The sequence below is a fragment of the Haliotis asinina genome, chromosome 12 (genome assembly GCF_037392515.1).
Source record: "Haliotis asinina isolate JCU_RB_2024 chromosome 12, JCU_Hal_asi_v2, whole genome shotgun sequence".
NCBI classification, from domain to species: Eukaryota; Metazoa; Mollusca; class Gastropoda; order Lepetellida; family Haliotidae; genus Haliotis; species Haliotis asinina.
In genome coordinates, this window is record NC_090291.1 from 8866178 (window position 1) to 8888423 (window position 22246).

At 39.0% G+C, this 22246-nt stretch overlaps 3 protein-coding genes across 3 annotated transcripts in view; 2 read left to right on the forward strand and 1 right to left on the reverse strand.

Annotated features, from left to right (window-relative positions):
* LOC137258725 (CAP-Gly domain-containing linker protein 1-like) overlaps positions 1-2555 on the reverse strand; it is a 63430-nt gene extending 60875 nt beyond the window's left edge. The window contains exon 1 of the mRNA XM_067796418.1: positions 2416-2555. Within this exon, the coding sequence (XP_067652519.1) occupies positions 2416-2555 (140 nt within the window). The remainder of the gene's footprint in view (positions 1-2415) is intronic.
* A 6873-nt stretch (positions 2556-9428) lies between these two features.
* On the forward strand, positions 9429-14649 carry LOC137258032 (uncharacterized). The gene is made up of 4 exons (XM_067795571.1): positions 9429-9743; positions 10006-10190; positions 12295-12430; positions 14256-14649. Exons 1-4 carry the CDS (start codon positions 9475-9477, stop codon positions 14509-14511), a joined length of 846 nt encoding a protein of 281 aa, XP_067651672.1. The 5' UTR covers positions 9429-9474; the 3' UTR covers positions 14512-14649.
* Positions 14650-17050: 2401 nt separating this feature from the next.
* On the forward strand, positions 17051-22088 carry LOC137257936 (three-prime repair exonuclease 1-like). Its single transcript, XM_067795448.1, has 2 exons — positions 17051-17411; positions 19909-22088. The coding sequence occupies exons 1-2, from the start codon at positions 17156-17158 to the stop codon at positions 20406-20408; spliced, it is 756 nt and encodes a 251-aa protein (XP_067651549.1). The 5' UTR covers positions 17051-17155; the 3' UTR covers positions 20409-22088.
* Positions 22089-22246: the final 158 nt, after the last annotated feature.

Genomic DNA, 22246 nt, shown 5'->3' on the forward strand with positions numbered 1-22246 from the left:
CAGCCACTGCCGTACCTCAAAACAGTATCAGGCCAAAAATGCTTCCCATTTTAAGCAAATTTAGAGAATGGTGGGTGCTACTTGTAGAGCAGGATATGCTTACTATTTTCAGGAAGACCTGGTGTTCAGATATTTTCACTGATCCATGCACATAATGTTCACAGCTACTTTACTCTTTACACCAAACAGAACTTGTTTCTGAGATAGTTTCTAAATAGAAGACATAAACATGAATGCTTACTTTTATGAGTTTCATTTTTTAAGAAATTGTGTTTCTTTTGCTGTTCAGTGTATTTCTATATTTAGTCAATCCTGGAGCCGGCAAACAAGCCACCATCAGAAAATGTCTCCACACTGGGGTATGCTTACATGCCATCAGCCACAGTGCATCATGATATCAACATGTATCACAAATGAAGTTTGAATGACAGACCAATACATACAGAGCATTATGGTTTTAATGCTATAATTTCATACTTTCTTGTCAAGGTAACCATTAACTACGCTTTCCATTTGCTGCTTAGCCCACAACACTTAAGGCTCACATGATTTTCTACCCATAAACCTAATGTATTATCATAACACTTCTAGTGTGTGCAGAAGGTGAATACAGTATAGTGACATGATAGGTCACATGACAGTCTGTGTCTTCAAGCCTTCAGACATGGATTGATGCCTACCTTTACAATCAACCAATGTGCCGTATAAGCCCATGATGAAAAACGCAAACACCATTCCCCTCCTGTAGAGCCTCAGGACAAGATCAAATAGCCAACACACTACAATTATGTACCATCTAGACTCGTGGACAAACAAAACATTTTCCTTTCTCTGTCTAATAACAGACAAGTCTGTATTGCCCACTTAGCAAGGAACTGTTTACTTAGAACTCCATACAAGGAACATCAGTGTCTGTGTGCCTGATAAACACCTGGGCAGGTTCACTATACTGATCTGTTTGTTCCTGAACTGTGTCCATGCTATACATGAATAAGAAGCACATACACAAATACTATTCACCTGAAGGGAACTAATCCAAGGTTTAGTATTGGCAACCTTCTAACCCTGCGCTATATTTACAGCTTTGTCCATGGATTTGTTAATACAATGGAATCTGTCAAATCCGGACTCTGTGCAATGCGGTTTTCTCCACAATCCGGACTCCTCTCCGAATCCTGGCAAAAATGTCCTATATTTATCATTAAAGCTTTCTTTAAAATCAGGACTCTCTCGGTTACGGATTATGGACTAAATAACAGTCCTGACAATCAAGTTGCTACAAGAAATTTGCTTTGAAATTCGGACGTACGCATGAAGTTGACGAAAATACCAGTTCTGGTTATCAACTTACTACAAGAACAATGTTTTGTAACCCGACAGTAGCTGACTAAACTAACAGTCTGTTGAATAAACATCTCCATTACTTCTGTTCACGCGAGTTAATTAATTAAACACTCACTAATTAGTGTTACTTAACTCGGTGTCAGTGTGCATGGTCTAAGAATATGCCTTTGTGTGGACCCATATTGAAAAAGAAAGCTCTACAGCATGCCACAGACCATTGCGTTGAAGAATTCAAAGCTCATTGTGACAGTGTCTGTGGTAATGGAAGTATTTGTCCAATGAGTCGGTCCCAGGCAAGTCCGTAATAGACAGATCATGACTACTGTTACCTGAGGGTGTCTGGATGTTGTACTCTTCACCCTAGGCAATCTGTCTGGATCAGATAAGATAAATCCAGCATGTTGGTCAAGTCAATGTATTGTGGAATAAATTCTCTCCAAAAGGTCCTCGGATATTACCTAGTGATTCACAACTTCATGGAAGAACATATTGACACCTTGAACGATTCCTAATGCTATAAGTTCATTTGAGCCATCCTCTCATTATACAGAGTGAACCTCAGTCAACAGTGGGCCCAGAAATCACTTTGTCAGTGAGCTCTAAAGTCATTTCTGAAACATTAAAATGCACATGACCAAACAGTACTTCAATAATCATAAAACATTAAAGCAGGTAGGGTATGAGGGGATCAAATCGGGAACCTGGGTGATAAAAAATGTATGAGAGGATGTTAATATTCTGGGCCCTGTTTCACAAAGCTCTCGTGAGCCTAAGATCTTGTAACTCTTCTCGCAGCATTCGCACCTCTCACGTTACGGTATACCCGGTACAAATGCTACGAGAAAAGTTACAAGATCTTAGGGTTATGAGAGTTTTGTGAAACTGGCCCCTGTTTAGGTGGTAAGTGTCCTTTGTTCTACTTTGACCAGAGTTCTGTCCCATTTGTGAACCAGGATTTCACTTTCACTGGCTGATTCTAAAAGTATCTTTCAGTATGACACTTACTTTGGTTATCTTTTTCACATCAACTGAAATGCTGAAACCCAAATATTTGCCATAAAACTTGCTTACCCCTCTGTCAGTGATGCTTTAAGTTGTTTGATAATGGCTTTCTCAGCATCAGGCTTTTGGAGACCAACTCTCCTTCTTCCCCACACTTTGAAACTGGCATTACACCGTGGGCAGCCCTTACTGCCACTAGCACCAGACATTGTGTTCCTGAAAACAATTGAATGAGGCATTATATCAAGGACACACTGTTGCTGAACTGGGTTTTGATTTTCAAAGCTCTCTTAGCGCTAAGATAGTCTTAGTGCCATACATTAGCATTGACTAATGACTATCTGAGTCTTAAGAGAGCTTCGAAAATCTAGGCTGTGGATCATATATTGTCTCTGTAAAGACTTGAATGTGGCATTACATCAGGGGAAATGAGTTATGTCCCTTTGGCAGCAGGATCCGAGATAAGTTTGTCGACATTCATTTTACTCTGACAGTAATGACTGGCTTGTGAGCACCATATCCATGCTTGTGTTAACAAAAGTGGTTGACATCTTGGACATTTCAGGATTTTTATCCACATTAGGCTGACAAGCTGATTTACTGGTGTGGCAGATGTAACTCATTCACTGACATTATTATTGTAACTTTGGTTTGTTTGTGTAGAAATAACAACAGCAAATATACTGAGGTGCAAAATAAGTACACACTGTAAAATACATGGAATAGCTCTCAACAGTTGCATGTTCCTTTAAATGACCTGTTCTGAGGAACACTGGCTATGCTAACCATATCAAGGAGTAATAACAATGAATTGTTTTTACAAATTATCATTTTATGACAACACGTATTTCTTGAAGCTATTGTGGCAGTGGGGAAGTCTAGCGTTTAAAGCATTCTCTCCTCAAAGACACAAGTCTGAAGTCTATTTCTGGTGATATTCCTAAAATATTGCTGAACACAGCCTAAACTGTACTCACTCACTCATTCTGATCTATTAATGATCATGGTGCAACTGATATTTTATATCTATATTTTCATAATGTATGAATCATAATGTATCACTTGTTGGGGTAACAATGAACAATGATTTAAATAGTAATTATTACTCCATGACAACTGTATCAGATACATCACTGTGAAATAATCATTTTTCTGTACCATTACACATTTGTGTATAGTTTCTTTTGCTAAGCAGTTTGCATCACACATACTTAGCACCACCAAGAGCAAAAGTATGATAAATAAAAAAGAGTAAAAGATATAATGCATTATTTGTTATATTTAAACACTGTTAAATATTTCCTTATTTTCTCTACTATCATGAGGTCACCATGCAGACTATGGATTTCACATTTTTCCACATATACAAACTAAGGTCATGCTAAAATCAATGAAATCACAAGCATATCATACATAATTCAATGGTGAGAAAATTTTAGGAACAGAATAGAATGTACATGATTGTCAAAACGAAATGTGATCACATCTTTTCAAATTACCTTTCTCAATCAAAATATCTACTCACATGGTAATCAATGATGCAGACTACCTGTCCCACCTGTCTCTTCAACATAGCATTCTTTGGTCTGCCTGGTCCCAACACCTGTCTTCCAGACACACATAATTTCTTTAGACATTACGAGCGCAGTTGCCCAGTTTTGCCAAAGGCATTAATAATTTGGTGTTGATAACTATTTCTTCCATCTGCTTCAGTGCATTTTGCCAGCTGGACAAGCATTTCAAGAACATTCATTTGGTTATATTTAGAACTTGATAGAAACAGTTAATTTATTACATTCCTACAAAATTAAGTGACTCTGACTGAAATCCAAAGAATGAAAACATATCAAATCAGCTATAGAAAATGTTTTGAATTGCAAACAATTCATAATTATCCATGTGCCCTCAAAACAAAATTGACATTTTTCAAAATAGTAGATTTCATTGTATATGAAGTTGAATCCTTCTAAAAGGTGTCGGTTTCACAGGAAAACATGAATATTTCATATCCTACCTGAAGCAACTGTTGTGAATAATCTTCCAGCCAACACTACTTAATTTAATTTCTCATATTCAGCTTTCCGAGGAAACCCCAGATCTCCTTAACAACATAAACACCAGTTCATTAAGCTTTTGTTGTCCTGCCCAAAACTCAACATAAATCACATTGCATTGATTTTGCTCTTTCTGCGTTGGTGATGAAATAAACACAGTAAATAACTAGGTTCCGCCATGCTCTTGCCCTTCATGGTAGCTCCGAAGGGAAATTGGTTCTTTAATTTACATTACAGTTCTAATCATGGCGAATTAGTGGGATCAATAAAATTGATTTTCGGTCTAATGAGAAATTTGCATGCTTGGAGAAAAATGAGTTGTAGGTTGTCATTGCTGCAATAATGTGTGGTTGCTTTCTCCTAAATCTCCAAAACTGTTTTAATGATTCATAAATGGAAAGGTTAGAAAAATTATGACATGAAGAAATTCCACTGCTTAACCACTGTTTCACTACTGGGAAGAAACTGTTTTAGCAACACAACTCTGGATGAAGGTCCAGAATAGAATATTACAACTGTTCTTTTAGGAAATGACCTTTTGGCCCAACCAGTTTTAGTGCTAGTTTTATGGATCAGCTTGTTACAAATTTTCAAGAATAAGAAAACAAAAAAATATTTCCCCACTCCAAAAATATACTTCTAAGGTTTTATAAGACAAAAAGGTAAACTTACACAAAAATGGTTTTAGACTTTTTTTTGCCCCAAATACACTTCATAAATTGACAAAAGTACAATGCTGTTAGTATTTAATAGGAATATTATTTTCACTGGTGAATTTTTCCCCTCCTAGCTTTAGGTTTTCTGAGGACAAAAATCTGTATAACAAGAAATAAAATTGATTTGGCCTTTTATGGAAACAAAAGTGTCTTAAATCAATTCAGTGAAGAAAAACAAAATTGAAAGACATAAAAAATGAAACTAAATATGGCAGCGGTCCACAAATTAAGTCTGGGCTAGACAATTCAGTGAACAACAGCATGAGCATCAATCTATGCAAATGGGATATGATGATATGTATGCAACCAAGTCAGCAAACCTGACCATCTGTTCCTATTCTTAGAAGTAATGACCCTGAAGATTCTGGGTAGAACTGGTCTTCAGTAATCCATGCTTGTCCTAAGACATGGCTTAGAAGTAACATAGGAGGCTGGTGATGGTGGAGTTGTCCGACTCTATTGGAAGTTCATCTGTGAAGGTCTGGGATAGAGATGGTCGTTAACAACCTTGTAATGCTTTTCCTAGGAGGTGCCTTAGGGAACGGACTTGTCGACTTGATTGAGACATATCATTGTTTCCCCATGCTGTACACACATGCTCATAACAACAATCACATGATTGTCTGGTCCAGATTTCATTGTTTACAGACCACCATCATATACCCGCAATATTGCTGAAAGTGGTGTTAAACAACAAACAAACAGAAAAACAAAACACAACTATTTGAAATGGAAATGGAAAATTTCTGTTTATTAGGTATTGACTTAATGATAAAGTAAAAAGCGATATACATGTAGACACTTGATTCCCTTAGTCTTCCTTGTCGTCAGTTATATATCTTGAATTAATAACATCACGCATACTTACTTAATTTAGGCATGGTCAACTTATTTTTTTCTGCTAAGAGGCAAACGAAAATAACTGTATCTGAGTAGAAATATTTACCAATAAACAGTTTTAGGCTTGTGCCATATATGAATAAACAAACACCCCGATAATTGTTGAAGCAAATGCACAATAAAATACTTAAAATGGAATCAAATTTTAAAAAAAACTATTCCTGCATGTATTAACAAGTGAAATGGTTTTGATGCTGGGACAAATAAAATGTAAACTTTAGATTTCAAACATGTTTCTGTCTTCTGAATTGAGGGGAAAAAGTTGTAGACAGTTAATTTTAGGCGTAAAATTTAACATATCTCCAGCTTCTAATTGAACCATCTTTGTCTTATATTTGTGTCACTTAATGAAACCAGTGCATTTGCTTTGGTTTGAACTCCCATATATGATACAACTGCAGGACACATGCGAATTATTTTATGAGTGCTTCTGTTAATTCGCCAAAATTTTCTTGTTAAGCTCAAACTGCACCACTATGTTACAACACGTCACATTTAGTGTTGTGTAATCCTCACGTCCACAGGACACTGAATATCTTCTCATAAGACTTTATTCGTAATCGTACACAAAGCACCCCGCCCGATGGAGGATATGAAAATGACAAAATGCATTCCTCGTGAGATGAGCTTTCATTTGATATATCACATGGCATAATTATTGACAAAATATCTAGCTGTGTGTGTAACAATTTTAATACTTTTGGCGGCCGTTTTGAAAATGCCACAAGGTACAATTTGCAGAACTTTGTACTTTGCACATGGCAATGATGTTCTGAAGCTTTCCTGAAAATTTCAGCTTTGTGCTATTTTTTTCCAACGTACCTACATTGTAGCATTTGTGTGTAATGCTCCTGTAGTGTGAGCAGAAGGTGTTACATCCTCCGAGCTGTTATTCCACTGTTATTGCAAGGGTATTATATAATTAGAATCTAATCAGTCTGTACGTGGAATTCGTCATTCGGAAATTATTTATTCAAACTAGATAGGTCTGGTTGCGAATTAGTGCCTCTTGGTAGTTTTGGATTTCTGAATAAAATATATTGTGCTTCAGTGGCCACAAGTTTTACTGTTTCTAAAACTGGTGTTGGTGCTCTTTTCCTCACGACCGTATATAATTTCTTCACCAAACTTGGCACATAGATAGGTCTGGTTGTGGACAATGTCTTTTGCTACATTTGGATTTCTGCGTTTCCATGGCAACAAGTTTGACTTAGCCTGAAATTGGTGGTATTGCTCTTTTCCAGAGTAGAGCTTTCAAACCTTTGAACCTGATGACAGTACCACTATATTTCCAATATTAACAATACTGAGGTCCAGCAAACAGTGGAAGCACCCAGACAGTCCGTTGTTGATGACATAGCCATTACTAGTTGAAACATTCATGAAGAGTATTTGACCCGTATTGATATTGATGACTTCGTCGTCTTGTATGAAACCTTTCCTACCTTAATACAAATCTCTTCGTGGGTAGAGATCAGGAAAGCCTTCTTTCCCCGTGTGACGTACGAGTGAGTGAGTGAGTTTTACGCTGCACTCAGCAATATTCCAGATATATGGCGGCGGTTGTGACGTACGATATCGCCTACAAGTACCGCGGTCAGATCAGATGATTTGGAACAGGCCGCCTCTGCTAATGTTACAATTCAGTACAGTAGGGATACATTTGGGAAGCGTTACGTGAGACACTAAGGATTTATCCAGGGATGCTCTACAACAGGGATAGGTCACTCGCTTACTTTCTTTACCGTGTGCCTCGTCATGCTCCAACGCACACAGTGACATGGCTCGTTCCCAGTGCAACTTCAGTTGCGTTTATCCAGGGAGACTGTACAGATTATATACGTTGTAGACTATCCCTGGTTTAACAGAACTTCAGTCCGTTTATTGCATCAGTCGGAATTTTAAAATGAATGAATGAATTATAGTAAGAATCAAGAGGCAGAATTATGTGAATGAATGAACGAAATAAAGAAAAAGAATAAAAGAAAGAAGTACATATGTGAACGAATGAAAGAAATGATACACCGCAGTCTTCCCTCCCAAAACATGTTAAAGAACGCAGAAGTATCGCGAGAACACGTGTTAACATCAGCTGTCCTTTTAAAAAATCTACTTTGAAACATTTTTGTTTACATTAATAATTAATTCAGATATCTTATTGTATGTGGGGAATGGAATGGACATTAACAAAATGTTAACTGACACTGTCACACTGCCCTAAAAAATAAAGTGTAAAACTTCTACAAAGCGTTCTAAAACACCTTTCCAGTTTTGACAAATAATAAGATCAACAAGAAAGAAAGAAGTTATGGAACTATAACCCTCAGGCATCAATGGCGAATCAGAGCAGATAGGCAATATGTCACTCTTTTCTCACACCTCAAATACAAACTAAGATTTTGTTTTAGATTATGTAACTTGCACTATTACTTGCAAACACATTTCACCCGATAGTATATTCTCCTCATAAGAATTACTAGTAAAGGTGTACGTGAAAGATGTTTTTGAAGAAATAACTAGAATCGCCGTGAATCGAGAATAGAAGTCAGGGAGCTATAACATACCGACTTGAAACCTTACCACAAATCTACTGTCCTAATACGGACACTAATACCAATTATGTGACTTAAACTGAAGTGACAAAATAGTTAACCTATCTTCTACATGTTGGATTTCAGTTGTTACAACACTCAGCGAACTTAATCAGCTGTTGAAAATAAACCGGGCTCAGTCTTAAATACTATGCTGTCACCATATTGGCTACACTGGTTACAAAACGACCCGAGACATACGTTCAGGGGCTCTCCAAGGAGTTTCTTCTACCCCTCTATATAGGCTCTCTGATTAAGCGAAAAAATATTTCCTCTTCGTTCCTATTGTCAGTAAGTGTGTTTATGAAAACAGGGTTAACTGAAATTGTTGGAGTTAAATATGTGGGAAAAGGGGACGCCAGAAACGGAAAACCCACAAGGCTACTCTACCGATCCCCCCTAATACATCTACCTACTATTGTGTCCCGTGGTATTGCAACCCGTGCAACTATGCTTGTCGTAAGAGGCGACTAACGGGTTCGGGTGGTCAGGCTCGCTGACTTGGTTGACACATTTCATCGGTTCCCAGTTGCGCAGATCGGTGCTCATGCTACTGATCACTGGTTCAACTGGTCCAGACTCGATTATTTACAGACCGACGCCATAGCTGGAATATTGCTAAGTGAGGCGTAAAACTAAACTCACTCACCCATTCTCTTTATTCTGTAGAGATGACGTTTCTAATTAAACGTCGATGTGATAGGCCTAGTATCCGTGTTGATTTTTTTTTCACTGATACTTAAGTCGGAATATGCTCGTCCATTTACAACAGCAATCAGTTCAAGTCTAAGATATTATGTTGCACGAAATGTCGTGTTTCGTTTCAGTACCACTAATCCTAAATGTAACTACTCGGAGAGATAGAAGATGTCAGCTTCGTACATTCTGCGCAGAAGACTAGCGGGTTCAAGTAAAATACTGAACAAATATCTGCAGCATGGGTGGAATGCAAAACCATCTCCATCCTTCACACATCCACCATGTGGGAGGACAATGTCGACAGCGTATTCTGGCTCTTTACTTGACCTGAGTTTTCATGATGAAGGAATGGCTGTGGTTAATATGAAAAGTGGGCAGAACACTCTACTCCCTAAAGCGATGGAAGAATGGCACCAAGCTCTAGATGCAGTCGAACAGTACGGACATTAAGCCACTTTCTGAAGCATTAGACGGAAGTTAAGATGTCCGTTTTGTTAACCATAAATGGTTAATGCTTAACAAATGTGAGATTTTACAGTACCAACTAGTTTTTAGTTATTAATTACATTCAATGTTTAGTCCTGTTATCTGTAAAACTGCTAAAGCAAACTATTTTTGGTTTGGTGAGAATTCCTTGAAATGTTTTTCAAAATTTCCTATTTGAACTAGATGGACTACTGTTTTGTATTATTTTCCCAGAAACCCTGACTGTCGTGCATTAGTGTCAACAGGTAATGAGAAGTTCTTCTGTAATGGCCTTGATCTTGAATATGTGAAGACCTTCACAGACCATGAGCGTCAACTAGCGGAGTACCTCGATGAACTTAACAGGCTGTGTATACGTCTCCTGCTGTTTCCCCTTCCCACAGTTGCAGCGATCAGTGGTATGTGTCCTTGCATGCGTTGTCAACATAATATAGAGAGATATAGATCATAGAGATTGATAGTCATTAACTAAATGTCACAGGTTCTGGTCTTGAAATGTCTCAAGGACAATAAATGAAGAGATGGGGAATGTCGCTTATGATATAAACCAGTTTATTGCCCGTGGAATACCAAGATTACAACATCAGAAAATGTTGCAGATCTGACATTGTTGGATGGTGATATGAAAGTGTCGAATGTATGTAATATAAATACATAGGCAATAAACTATACTATTATAGGTATAAGGATGGAATATAGTAATAATGCTATGGTTGTAGGATTGATAAAATATATATGACGTCATGGATTAGCAATCAATCAGAAAAATATAAAATTGATGATTTGGTATGCTGTAGATATAAAATCATAATGTTTAATCATTCATACACTGTATTACATGCATTGCTAGTGCTTAAAGTTAGTAAGTGATCTGCAAGAGAATGTTTACATTACGAGGTCATGATTTATTAGTAACTTAAGATTTGTTGTTACTATGTTTATGAGACTTTTTTAAGTAGGGCTGTCTATCGTTACAGATTTTAAAGATCGATAGTCATTCACTAAGTATTGATTAGTTATCACAGACTGTTTAACACTACTTTAATAGGCAGAGGTAGCCTAATGGTTAGTGTTTGTTTGTCATGACAAATACCCACGTTTGATTCCCCAGAGGACCAGATAATTATATAAGCTGCTGTCTGAGTAAAATATGAATAGAAAATTTCCAGTTATGCATTGGTAAATAACTGTTGCGTACAAATTACACATTTAAATTACACATTCTGCAAAACGTTTAAAACATATGGGTACGGAATATATTTGTAAAAATCATTTTTGTGAATGAAAAAGACAGTTATTTCTATCAAGTTGTACTGTCACTACAGAATGAGTGATTTTTTTTGCAGCCAAATAAATAAGTAGGTTTTGATTTGGCATGACGTAAGGCAGTAGGAAGTTTTCAGTTAACTTACTCAGTGACATGTACATGTACTTAGCTGAGTAAAATCACTGAAATAGCCACTCAACATCCATAATACCCACTCCTAAATATACAGTGGGTACAGTACCCACATGAGCTAAATCTTGTCTGGAGCTCTGTTCCTCACATGGTGAACTACAAATAACCTTATTTGGGTCATTGAGTTACGTACTCACTTGTATGTATTTGAGTTGGGTGTCCTGCTTTTCCTTCGAGTAGCCAAATTAAATTGTACTCATTCAAATTCATTTGGGTATTTTGCCATTTTCCATTAATTGTAAAAACATGATACAGTTTAAGTGTTGGTTTACGTGTTTGTTATGTATATTTGATCTGGTATGTGAGAAAACGTAGTGGTAGCCTAGTGGTTAAAGTGTTCCCTCATCACGCCTAAGATCTCGGTTCGATTTTGCACATGGCTACAACTTTACAATGTGTGAAGCCCATTTCTGGTGTCCTGTGCCATGATATTGCAGGAATATTGCTAAAAGCGGCATAAACCCCAACTCGCTCACTAATATCAGAAACGATAAGAAAGACTGCAAGCTGAAAAGTTCATGTGCGGAAATAGAATCTCTCAATATACCTCAGTTATTTTATCTGTCCACCACTAGGCTAACAACAATATGACATATTTGTGTTTATGCATTTAAGGTCGAATCTTTGGAGTATTTACAAAAATTCAGTTGTACTTCTATGAAGAAACTTAATAGGAATTGCATTTTCACATAAATATTTATTCAGATACAGACCATATGTAAATCTACAACATGGTTAGTGTTTAACAGAGTTTGTGACTATGAAACTGAAGAGTGAAAGATGTCCATAGTGTAACAAGTGATGTCCATAGTGTAACAAGTGATGTCCATAGTCTTAGATCTGTGTGAAAGATATTTTTAAGAAGGTAAGAATGTGTATGGTCAGTTTGTCACTGTTTTGATCAATCTGAGATTAGAATAATCAGGAGGGGATAAAATAAGGTGATGTTTATCTTGAATATATATCACTGGTGAAAGAATAAACATTATCAGGATAAATCTAGGGAATTTCCTGTTTTGTCAGTTTTGCTATCATATTTCCAGGTCATGCTTTTGCCGGTGGTGCTGTTGTGGCGTTTGCCCATGACCTGCGTGTCATGCGACGAGACCGGGGATGGCTATGTCTGAATGAGATTCTCATTAACTTTAGCTTTCCTCCAATCCTGTTGGCTATGATCAGGTAAATTTGAGTAAATTGTAACTTGAACCCTTGGTGCAAAATATTTTCATGGAGTTAATATCTTCACCAGGTTTAAGCTCCCAGTAATGATTTTGTTGTGTGATAAATGTGATGACTGCAAGGGAGCATACATTTTGTTATTATGGAATTTGTTTTCAGAATGATCTCTCTAAGCTGTTCCACCAACACATTCAATTAACTCTCCCTTTGTGTGTAGTTTTATAGAGTACATTGTAATATATACTCTTCTTCAACTTACTGCTCGCATGACAGTATTGGTCTGCAGGTCTGCAGCATATTCCTAGTTTGAATTGAAAATTTCCCAAACCTCAGAATTTACTAAAATCTGAACAGTAAAAAGATCCTGAAATCAGGATTTTTTCTGCTCTAGTTTGCATGCTATGACAGTATATACACTTCCTAGAAAAATCTGTGGAAGGATGTCATGGAGTTCAGCTCCCAGCAATGATGTGTCAAATGTGAAGAGTAGTACGCGAGCATGCATTTCATTATCATGGAGTTTGTTGGACATGATTTATCCTTAAGTCTGTGATTTTACCTTGCAAAATACTCTACTTTTTTAACTGATAAGACTTCCACCCATGTCCCCTCATATCCCCCCTAAATTTTAACAATGAGGAAAAATGTCTTTGAGTGACATTTTTATAAGCTGGATATGTCTTTCAGTATGTCAACATACAATTTAAGCACCATGTTAAAACTCATTGTCATCAGATGAGGAAAATATATATTCAGGTGATATGATTTGACTAGAATAAAAATTGAGGGGGGATATGGGTGGAAGTCTTTCCTTGGAGCCATGATCTTTTGTTTTAAGTATGTGATAAAGCATGACCTGTGGGCATTACGAAAGAGTATGGATGTAGACTCGAGCGCATTTATGGAGGGAAAAACATCCTGACTTTTTCTGCATGTGCTACCCGTTTCCCTGTACATGCACTGCCCGCACATGGTTATTACCAAGAGACAAATCTCATTCTTTACACTAATCCTTCGTAGCCTAGTGGATAAAACTGCCAAGCTAGTAAGTGAAGGGATGTGGGTTAAAAAATATGTGTTGGTACTATACATGTTTGAAATTGTCAATAATGTTATATATTATGATCATATTCAGAGACTGCAAGACAAAGTCATATAAATCTTCGAGAAGAAATATTTCAAAGTTCGGGGGCAAAGGGACAATATTCAATTAATATCTCAGGGCAGAGGGAGGATATTAAAGTATTGCTCTCATCGGGATATGACAAGAAATACTGCCTCGTGAGAACAACAAAGTGACGTCACTAGAGTTTTATAAGTATAGCATAAAGCATGACTACGAAGTTATGGTTGCAAAAGTAAGATCCGAGACTGGAGGGTGGGGAGAAATAAGACCAAGGTGCTTGAGGTCTTTCTTCTCTCCACCCAGTGGTGGGCCACAGTAGGCCAAACTATAAACAGATAATTCAAACCTGGCATCTTTGTCGGCCCAGTGGCCCATGGCCGTGAGGTAATCTGGGAAATGTGGATCTAATTCTGCTAGGGAAAACATTTGGACATTAAGGTTGATCCTTGAGTATAGTTTTCAGTTGATTTCAAACACTCACATGTCATCTGAACTTAAATGTTGATGTTGACAGGGTAAGGAAAAAGTAAAACTTGGGAAGAGTTTTACCTACTAAAAATAGGTCTTACGTACAGAAAGTATAATCTGGGAGCAAACAAAAGCCTCAAATGCGGTTATTCCAAAAAAATGAAGCCATGTCTAATATTTAGTGACAAGCAGCCTGTAGACTTATATGTCGCATTCACCATCTACTTCCAGAGCAAAGATCCCTCCAGGCCCGATTCTGACCCAGGCTGTGCTCCAGGCCAAGCGATACACGGCCGATGAAGCTGTGAAGTGCGGAATTGTGGACCAAGTGGCTGACCAATCACAGCTGGTCAACACAGCTGTACAGATGGCCAATGAGTTTCTTGGGAAACATGGAATAAAGCGAAAGACTTTGCATAGCTTCAAGAAAGACTTGTACTACCCTGTACTCCAGACCTCCAATGGCCAAGTGAGGTCTCGAGTGTGATGATTAATGTTCAGGAAATGATTGAAAGATCGACACATAAATCTACTGTGAATGTGTTACTCCTGTGGAATTGCTGAGAGAAAAAATGTATAAACAGGCTGAGATAAAACTGATGAAAAATAAAATGTATGAAAGGTTTGTATTACATGTTGCATTCCAATGGAGCTCCAAGGTGGGGCAGCCTAGTTTTAGCTTGTCTCACCAAAGACCCAGGTTTGATTCCCCATATGGGTACAGTGTGTGAAGCCCATTTCTGGTCTCCCCTACAGTATAAATACAGTACACTGTTTAACTCGGACTCTTTCTTTCTCAGATTGCTGTAAAAAGCGGACTGAACTTACGGTCCCGACGTAATCCTTCTTTGTTGTCATAATGAAATAACTGTATTTCTTGGACTCTTATTATTTCGGATTTTGGAGCAAAGTAACAGCCTGAAAAGGTAGTTAAATGTAGAAAAATTGTTTTTTAATTCAGACTGAGCAGGATGTCCACTAGGCCAGTAAATCTTGAATAAACAACCTTATTTTGTGTAGTGGTGAACGCTTACTTACCTTTGATGCGATTGACACTAATTGAGATGATGATGTAAACTCAATGTCAGTGACACTAGGCATTTAAGAAGCCATCAGTCAAAGTGTGGTATCAGTCAGTTCAAAATGTCTGAGCGACCACAGAAACACCCGTGAACTGAATTGTTGCTTGAAACCAAGATTAATCATATCAATGATTCTGAAGCTGTTCCAGAGATCTTACAGAAAGACTTGACTGACAAATACCAGATGAGCAAACCAGTTTGTGTTAATTGTTCGTAACTCAGACTGCTGCCTAATTTGGACTTTTCACTCAGTCCCAAACCAGTCCGAATTAAACCGAGTGCACTATATTGCTGAAAGTGTCATAAAACTAAACTCACTCACAACATGGGCAGACTAGCCTCTATTGTCCTGTTGTACAGAACATCCTTAATTAGTACTTTGACTATTGTTGGTCTATGATTTTAAAGGTATCCCTTAACTGCTGAAATTGATTTGTAGAACAGAATCCTAGGATCATTACAAAGGCATGCTGATCAGAATCTGTAATTTAGTGGATCTTGTTCAACAGAGCAATCTCTGTGCAAGTGTAATGGTACTTCCCGTATCTTAAAGGCACATTGTCACGCTTTTTCAACAACATATTGCTCTGTAATATACATATATATATAGAGAGAGATACGGATATGATAAAAGCCTTATCATCCCTTATGACTTTCTTGAAATTGATAATTGAAACTTTAAGCGAACAGCTTCGAAAAATATTACACTTGCCATGTGTGAAATTTTATACGACTTTTTTGAGTTGAGTCCCATCCGTGATTCGAACCCCTCACCCCCTGAGGGTGGTGTAATCCCAGATGGAACATATGTTTGCATGTATTCACTTTGTTTAAAACCAATCAGTACATGTTCAACTTAATCTTAAGCCTGATATGGTGACCTTGGTGAAAAACATGGTGGATGCCTGTGATGGTATCTGTGTAGGATAGATAGATCAGTGTCCCTAATGCCACTCCCGTCACTGTCTAGTACAGATGAGATTATACCTTGAATATTGCTTAGTGTTGCATCAAACAATGAACAAAACCCAAGTAAGGTAAGGGACAGTGTGTGATGATTTTAAGGGGGTGTCACCCATTTTCTGGGGAGGTACCGGGTCGTCAATTTTGTACACATGGTCAGGGAGATGGGTCATTGGTGTTGTACATGACAAGCTTGATGGGTCACTTACTTTGTACATTAATTTTAGGTTGGGGGGAGCATTTACAATGTACATGCAACTCCATAAACATCATCATCACCCTGCCTACCCATACATTATGAATGGTCTGAGGCAGTCAGTTATACAAATGGACTAATGCTCTTTGAGGTGACACACAGCAGTCAAAACAAGTTGACAAGGGAAAGAGACATATAGGTGGGGATATGTACATAAGAAAATAAAATAAATAGTGTGGCCAAGATTATTGTTGGAGAGTATTGGCAGGAAGCAGGAACCTCTGCCATAAATGTATGAGTGGTGGATACAGAGTGAGTGAATATGAGTTTACATGGTTGTTTTCAACATTTGCATCAATACCATGGCCCAGAAATGGGCTTCACATATTATACTCATGTTAGGAATCGAACTGGGACTTCAGCATGGCGAGCAGATGTTTTAACCAGTAGGCTACTCCACCGCTCCTGAAATGATGTTAGTCATTGGAGAACTACAGCTGGACTCATATTTAACAACCCATATTTAAAAGGGACGGTGCTATTGCTTAGTGGTTACGGTGTTCACTTGTCCCGGGTTCGATTCCCACATGGGTATAGTGTGTGAAGCCCATTTTTGTGCCCACCCTGATATTGATAAACATGGAACAAAAAACACACTGTATCTCCTTTCAGAGGGAGTGCGCACCTCTGCAAACACCCCCACCCCCCACCCCACCCCCACGGATCCGCCTATGCAAAGTATTTTCTGTGTTCAGCGACTGTGTGATACCCGACACCGACAACGCAATGTATCCGTGTTCAAGTACGCCATTGTCCGCACGAGAAATCTTGATCTACATTCGCTTTTGCTCAGTTTATAGTTTTTGATGTGCTGGTTATGAGATGTTGTGATGTTATATGATTCCGACGCAATGGCAGAAGGGAGGTCAGATGCGCGATGTCCAATTCAAAGTTTCGTTATCTTCGACACGGAAACAACCGGTCTCCCGAAACAGGATCCGAAAATCACCGAGCTGTGTTTTCTGGGAGTCGGTCGAAAATACCTAGAAGACGCAAAGGTGGGCGTGGACCCACGGGTGACGAACCAACTTCTGTTGTGTGTCGACCCTTGTAAACATATAGAACCAGAGGCTGCCTCGATTACAGGTAACAACATTCTCAATACCGTCGATGCATTCTACACAGAACTTAAACACAGGTTTTAATTGTTTCTTCACCTTTACAGGGCCTCAGTCAACTCTGACGTACAAAGGTTGACAGAAGTTGTACAAAATGTATAACTTGTCTTTTTTTACTTCGCTGTCCTCACACCACCATACCCATTTAAGTTCAATGCAAAGCAAACACATACAGTTACAGTGGTGGAGATAAAACATTATAGCTGTATCGCGTGACCTCGTTTCGTTTCTCTCCAGCACCACTAACCCGTAACCGGAACAGACATGACCCGTTTCCCGACCTTGTAAACATTTCATAGATTTCTGTGCATAACCAGTACTTTGTTGTGACGACTAGTCTACCAGCTGTCTGATTTAACTGATAAACGCCATGTTTATTTACAAAGGCTATTGAACAACGGACGCCAGGGCGCTAAAATATTTTCAACCCACGAAGGTCCGGGGTAGAATTGGCCTTCAGCAACCCGGCCATGCTTGCCACAAAAGGCGACTAACGGGATCAGGCGGTCGACACATGTCGACTTAATTAATTGCGCAGGTCGATGCTCATGCTGTTGATCACCGGATTGTCTAGTCCAGACTCGATTATTTACAGACCGCCACATAGCTGTTGTGTTGCTGAGTACAACATGAGAACTCACTCATTTAAATATTTTCAAAGATAGTAGGCCTGGATATTTTAAGTTGATTCGCGAAGACGTATTATTATTACACTTCCACTGGAATTAAGTTCCAGTGGGATGTCAACGCACGATAACATTCTGCATTACCCCACGATACAGCCTAAGTGAACCTAGTCTCAATCTGTACTTTTCGTTACGCTCCACTACTGAGTCTAACAAAACCAAGTAGGAGGTCAAAGCCTAGTAGGACTCAGAACTGGAGTGTAACGTGAATTAATGAGTCTAAGGTTACTTGGACTCTCTCACGATCGGATTTCACCATGAAGAATACAGCTGTTTCACCGTTTTAACTAAATGGGCAATCTACGCCAGAGTAGAACCAGAGACCATATAATCTATTCTATTATATGGTCTCTGGTAGAACTTATATCAGTCCTCATTCCAGGAGTCACTGTAGCCAAGGCGATTATCTCTCTCGAATTAGCCGTCTTCCACCTGTATACGATCAAAATTATTTATGACACTGACAAGCCTTGACAGTGCAAATACATTGAATGCACTGATTTGCTTATTAATGCCCATGTGTTGAAGAATAAGCATTTTTGCAATCGCGCGAGGATGTCAGTAACTCTTGAGTTCACACACTCACTTACCCTTTCACCCACTCTCTCTTATTAGAAATCACCGACATTTATCTCAATGCTATACTTTACCTTTGCGTTGAATGAACTCTTCTTTCTTCTAATTTAAACATTTGTAGTTCATTGACCCTATGTGCACAGAACGAACTACCCTTCATTGAATATATCCGGGGGCGGTGGGGTAGCCTAGTGGTTAAAGCGTTCGCTCGTCACGCAGAAGACCCAGGTTCGATTCCCCACATGGGTACAATGTGTGAGGCCCATTTTCTGGTGTCCCCCGCCGTGATATCGCTGGAATATTGCTAAAAGCTGCGTAAAATCAAACTCACTCACTCACTGAATATGTCCGTTTCTCATAGTGAAAGTGTTAATGGAAATGCAGTAAAAATGCTTAATATTAAATTTCCATATCTTTAACATTAATAGGTTTAGGATTAATGTCCAAAGTAATGCCACGAGCAATATTTATATATTTAATTGAAGGTGAAATCCCAAGGGTTTTCTGTAAGAGTGTAACTCGAACTACGTCTTTTCATTAAAGAACGTCGAAATTCGTCCTGTCTTGCAAGGAACGTCTTCAGATGACTGCATTTGCAAGGATGAGATGTGTCACCGCCACACCCAGGCTTTCACACCGACGGCATTATCATTAAATTATTATTATTATGATTTTTACACAGTTCACACGCTTGATTTACATTACAATGTGAGTTAAAGAAATCTTGCCAATTTCTATTACCCTAGGTACCTTAAACAAGCTGAACAAAAAAAACCCCAAAGCCTCCTTTTGCTGACGCTAATAATTGGTTCAGGCCAACGCACGCAAGCGCGCACCGTGCATGCACGTCTCTGTAGAGATGGAATAAACTAGAACACCACGACTGCCCACAACTACTCCAACCCGCACGGTACCCGTTAGTGGATCACAGACCCCATTACCTATTATAGTGCTGACAGTGCTGAGAACAGATTAGTCTGCCGTACAGACCCTGAAGCAAATATATCCAAGAAAGACCATGCAATTCTAGAAAATGTGGCAAGTCTAAATTCCCTTAGTTTCTGAAAATGGAGAAAGTCTCGGGGCTCCAATTCATTATATATTTTATTTTATTGTGAACTTTGTTTCAGTGAAATATGTTCATTTCAGAGACTAGTTGTTAGTCTAACAACAGATATTACACCAGTCTTATTATGCTTCCAGGTCTGGACAATGAAACCTTGGCTGACCAGAAACCTTTCGACAAAGATATGGTTCAGCTAATGTCCAGCTTTCTCGGTCGCCTGCCGAAGCCAGTGTGCCTCGTGGCACATAATGGCGACCGTTTTGACTACCCACTCCTCGTATCCGAGCTGCGTCAAGTGAGCTCAGAGCTGCAGGACGACCTTCTCTGTGTGGACAGCCTGACGGCTTTCAAGACACTCGAAAATCAGGAATCAGACAGGGAGCATAGACCGGCAAGTAACAGAGACGATGGTCAAGGTGATGCGGGACGTTTGTCGTCGACATCGATCCCAAGGAAACCATCCTATAAATTGGAGGAAGTGTACAGACGGTGTTTTGGAGAAGCGCCACCTATTTGCCATACAGCAGCAGACGATTGTTTGACCTTGCTCAAGGTTGTGAAAGCGTTCTCTCCGGGGTTCTTGGACTATGCAGACAAAGAATCGAAATGCTTTAGAAATGTCCACCCAATGTACTGATGTATTATGCCGTTATGAAACTTTTGGGATAGTTACGAGCAGGATTATCCCCTGAGTTATGCATGTAGTTAGTTGTTTTTTATAATTATTCTGGAAATATTTGAATCTCCACGTGCTTAGGGCGTAGTTAATATTTCGTAAAAATCCAGTAATTTTCGATAAAGAAGCCAGCTGGTTTCATAACTGTGTCCACTGAGAGTTCATTATATCAATGTATGTAAACAATCTAATTGGGTAGAAAATCACACATATCACTACGATTTTGAGAAGGATGCAAGCGAAAGTCGTTTTTTGCAACCAGTTCATTAACATTTTGTATCAGGAAGCTGCAAATGCATCCTCTTGCCCTTCAGTACAACACAAGCCGGTGCAGGACAGACGCATGGATGCAACCTGTGACAGTTTTGATTTGGGTGTCGTCACTGCAGCAGTAGTACCTTGTGTAGAAGTGATGGTATGGAGCACCATAGGTTCCATTTCATCTGCAGTATATCACCCGTATCACATCCCCAGTGTATAACAGGCTTCATGTGACTCCAGATGGTGAGGTTTTGACCGACACGAGTAGCCTTTCATAAACATGATGCATACAGCATCGTGTCCCCAACATGGGCTTGCCTCATTCAGATAGCGAACGCAGCCTCAGTCATTGCTTTCGCTCCCAGTAAATATTGGGATAGTGGCTTCGTCATCAACAGACCCGTCGTCTTTTCAAACATCCTAGTGTAGACTACTGAAGTGATGGTTCTTTTCGTCCTTTGACTTCTTGTCGAGATGAATTGTTAGATCTGGGAGAATCATAATGTAGTGTTTGACGACATCACTATGTCCCTGATAATCCTTGGACCAAACTGTTCGGTGTGGCTCACTCGCTCACTCACTCATTCAGTCTACAGGTTCATTCGATGTTGCATTTCATAGACATTGTCCATCCAATCCTCTCCTGAAACGTATGGGACCCGTGAAGGTCCGGGCTAGAATAGGCCTTCAGCAACCCATGTTTGCCATAAAAGGTGACTATGCTTGTCGTAAGAGGCGACTAATGGGATCGGGTGGCCAGGCTCGCTGACTTGGTTGACACATGTCATCGGTTCCCATTCTAAGCTCATGTTGTTGATCACTAGATTGTCTAGTCCAGACTCGAGTATTTACAGACCGCCGCCATATAGCTGGAATATTACTGAGTGCGGCGTAAAACTAAACTCACTCACTTACTCACTGACTCACTGAAACGTGTGGTGTTTGTCGTTGCAGTTTAGTTTAGTTTTACTTATTAGTCCTAGGCCAAATGCTAGAAAAGTCCCTATCTTTTAGGATCTCTCAGCAGCAGTAAACGTGTTATTCAGTAATTAGTATGACACCTCCCAACCTGCAAATTTTTTTGTTGATGTGGAACTAGCTACACGAGGTATCAGGTTACTAAAAACTAACTGGGTTCAGTCTACTGTTCAAACAGTGTCCACCTGTTCATAAACAAACTGCTTGAGAATTGATCACATTGTCTAATGTGTGGTGACAAGCACTGATGTTCAACATGGTCAAGATATGCAGTATGGGCGATAAGGCTGGGTGTATCATATCACCTGATTTTCATGATATCTCTACATTTGACCTAGGAGTATTATAAGCAGTAGTATATCTGCACTTTTGCACAGATGAATAAACATACATTGACATGTGTATTTGTGTTTTGTTTTTGTTTCAGTACACAATCAGTTAATATGCAATCTGTAACATCGTACACATCGAACATTCAAGCCAGCCATATCATTTCCACCCTCTCTGAAAATGTACACGCATATATGGATAAAGCTTACGTTTCTGAGAGGGAGAGGTCG

Excerpts from the sequence above, each read along its gene's own strand:
- LOC137258032 (XM_067795571.1), top strand. The coding sequence starts at position 9,475 with ATGTCAGCTTCGTACATTCTGCGCAGAAGACTAGCGGGTTCAAGTAAA. Across the intron at positions 9,744-10,005 it reads GCTCTAGATGCAGTCGAACA|AAACCCTGACTGTCGTGCAT; the intron begins GTACGGACATTA and ends TTATTTTCCCAG. Across the intron at positions 10,191-12,294 it reads CACAGTTGCAGCGATCAGTG|GTCATGCTTTTGCCGGTGGT; the intron begins GTATGTGTCCTT and ends TCATATTTCCAG.
- LOC137257936 (XM_067795448.1), top strand. The coding sequence starts at position 17,156 with ATGTTATATGATTCCGACGCAATGGCAGAAGGGAGGTCAGATGCGCGA. Across the intron at positions 17,412-19,908 it reads AGAGGCTGCCTCGATTACAG|GTCTGGACAATGAAACCTTG; the intron begins GTAACAACATTC and ends TTATGCTTCCAG.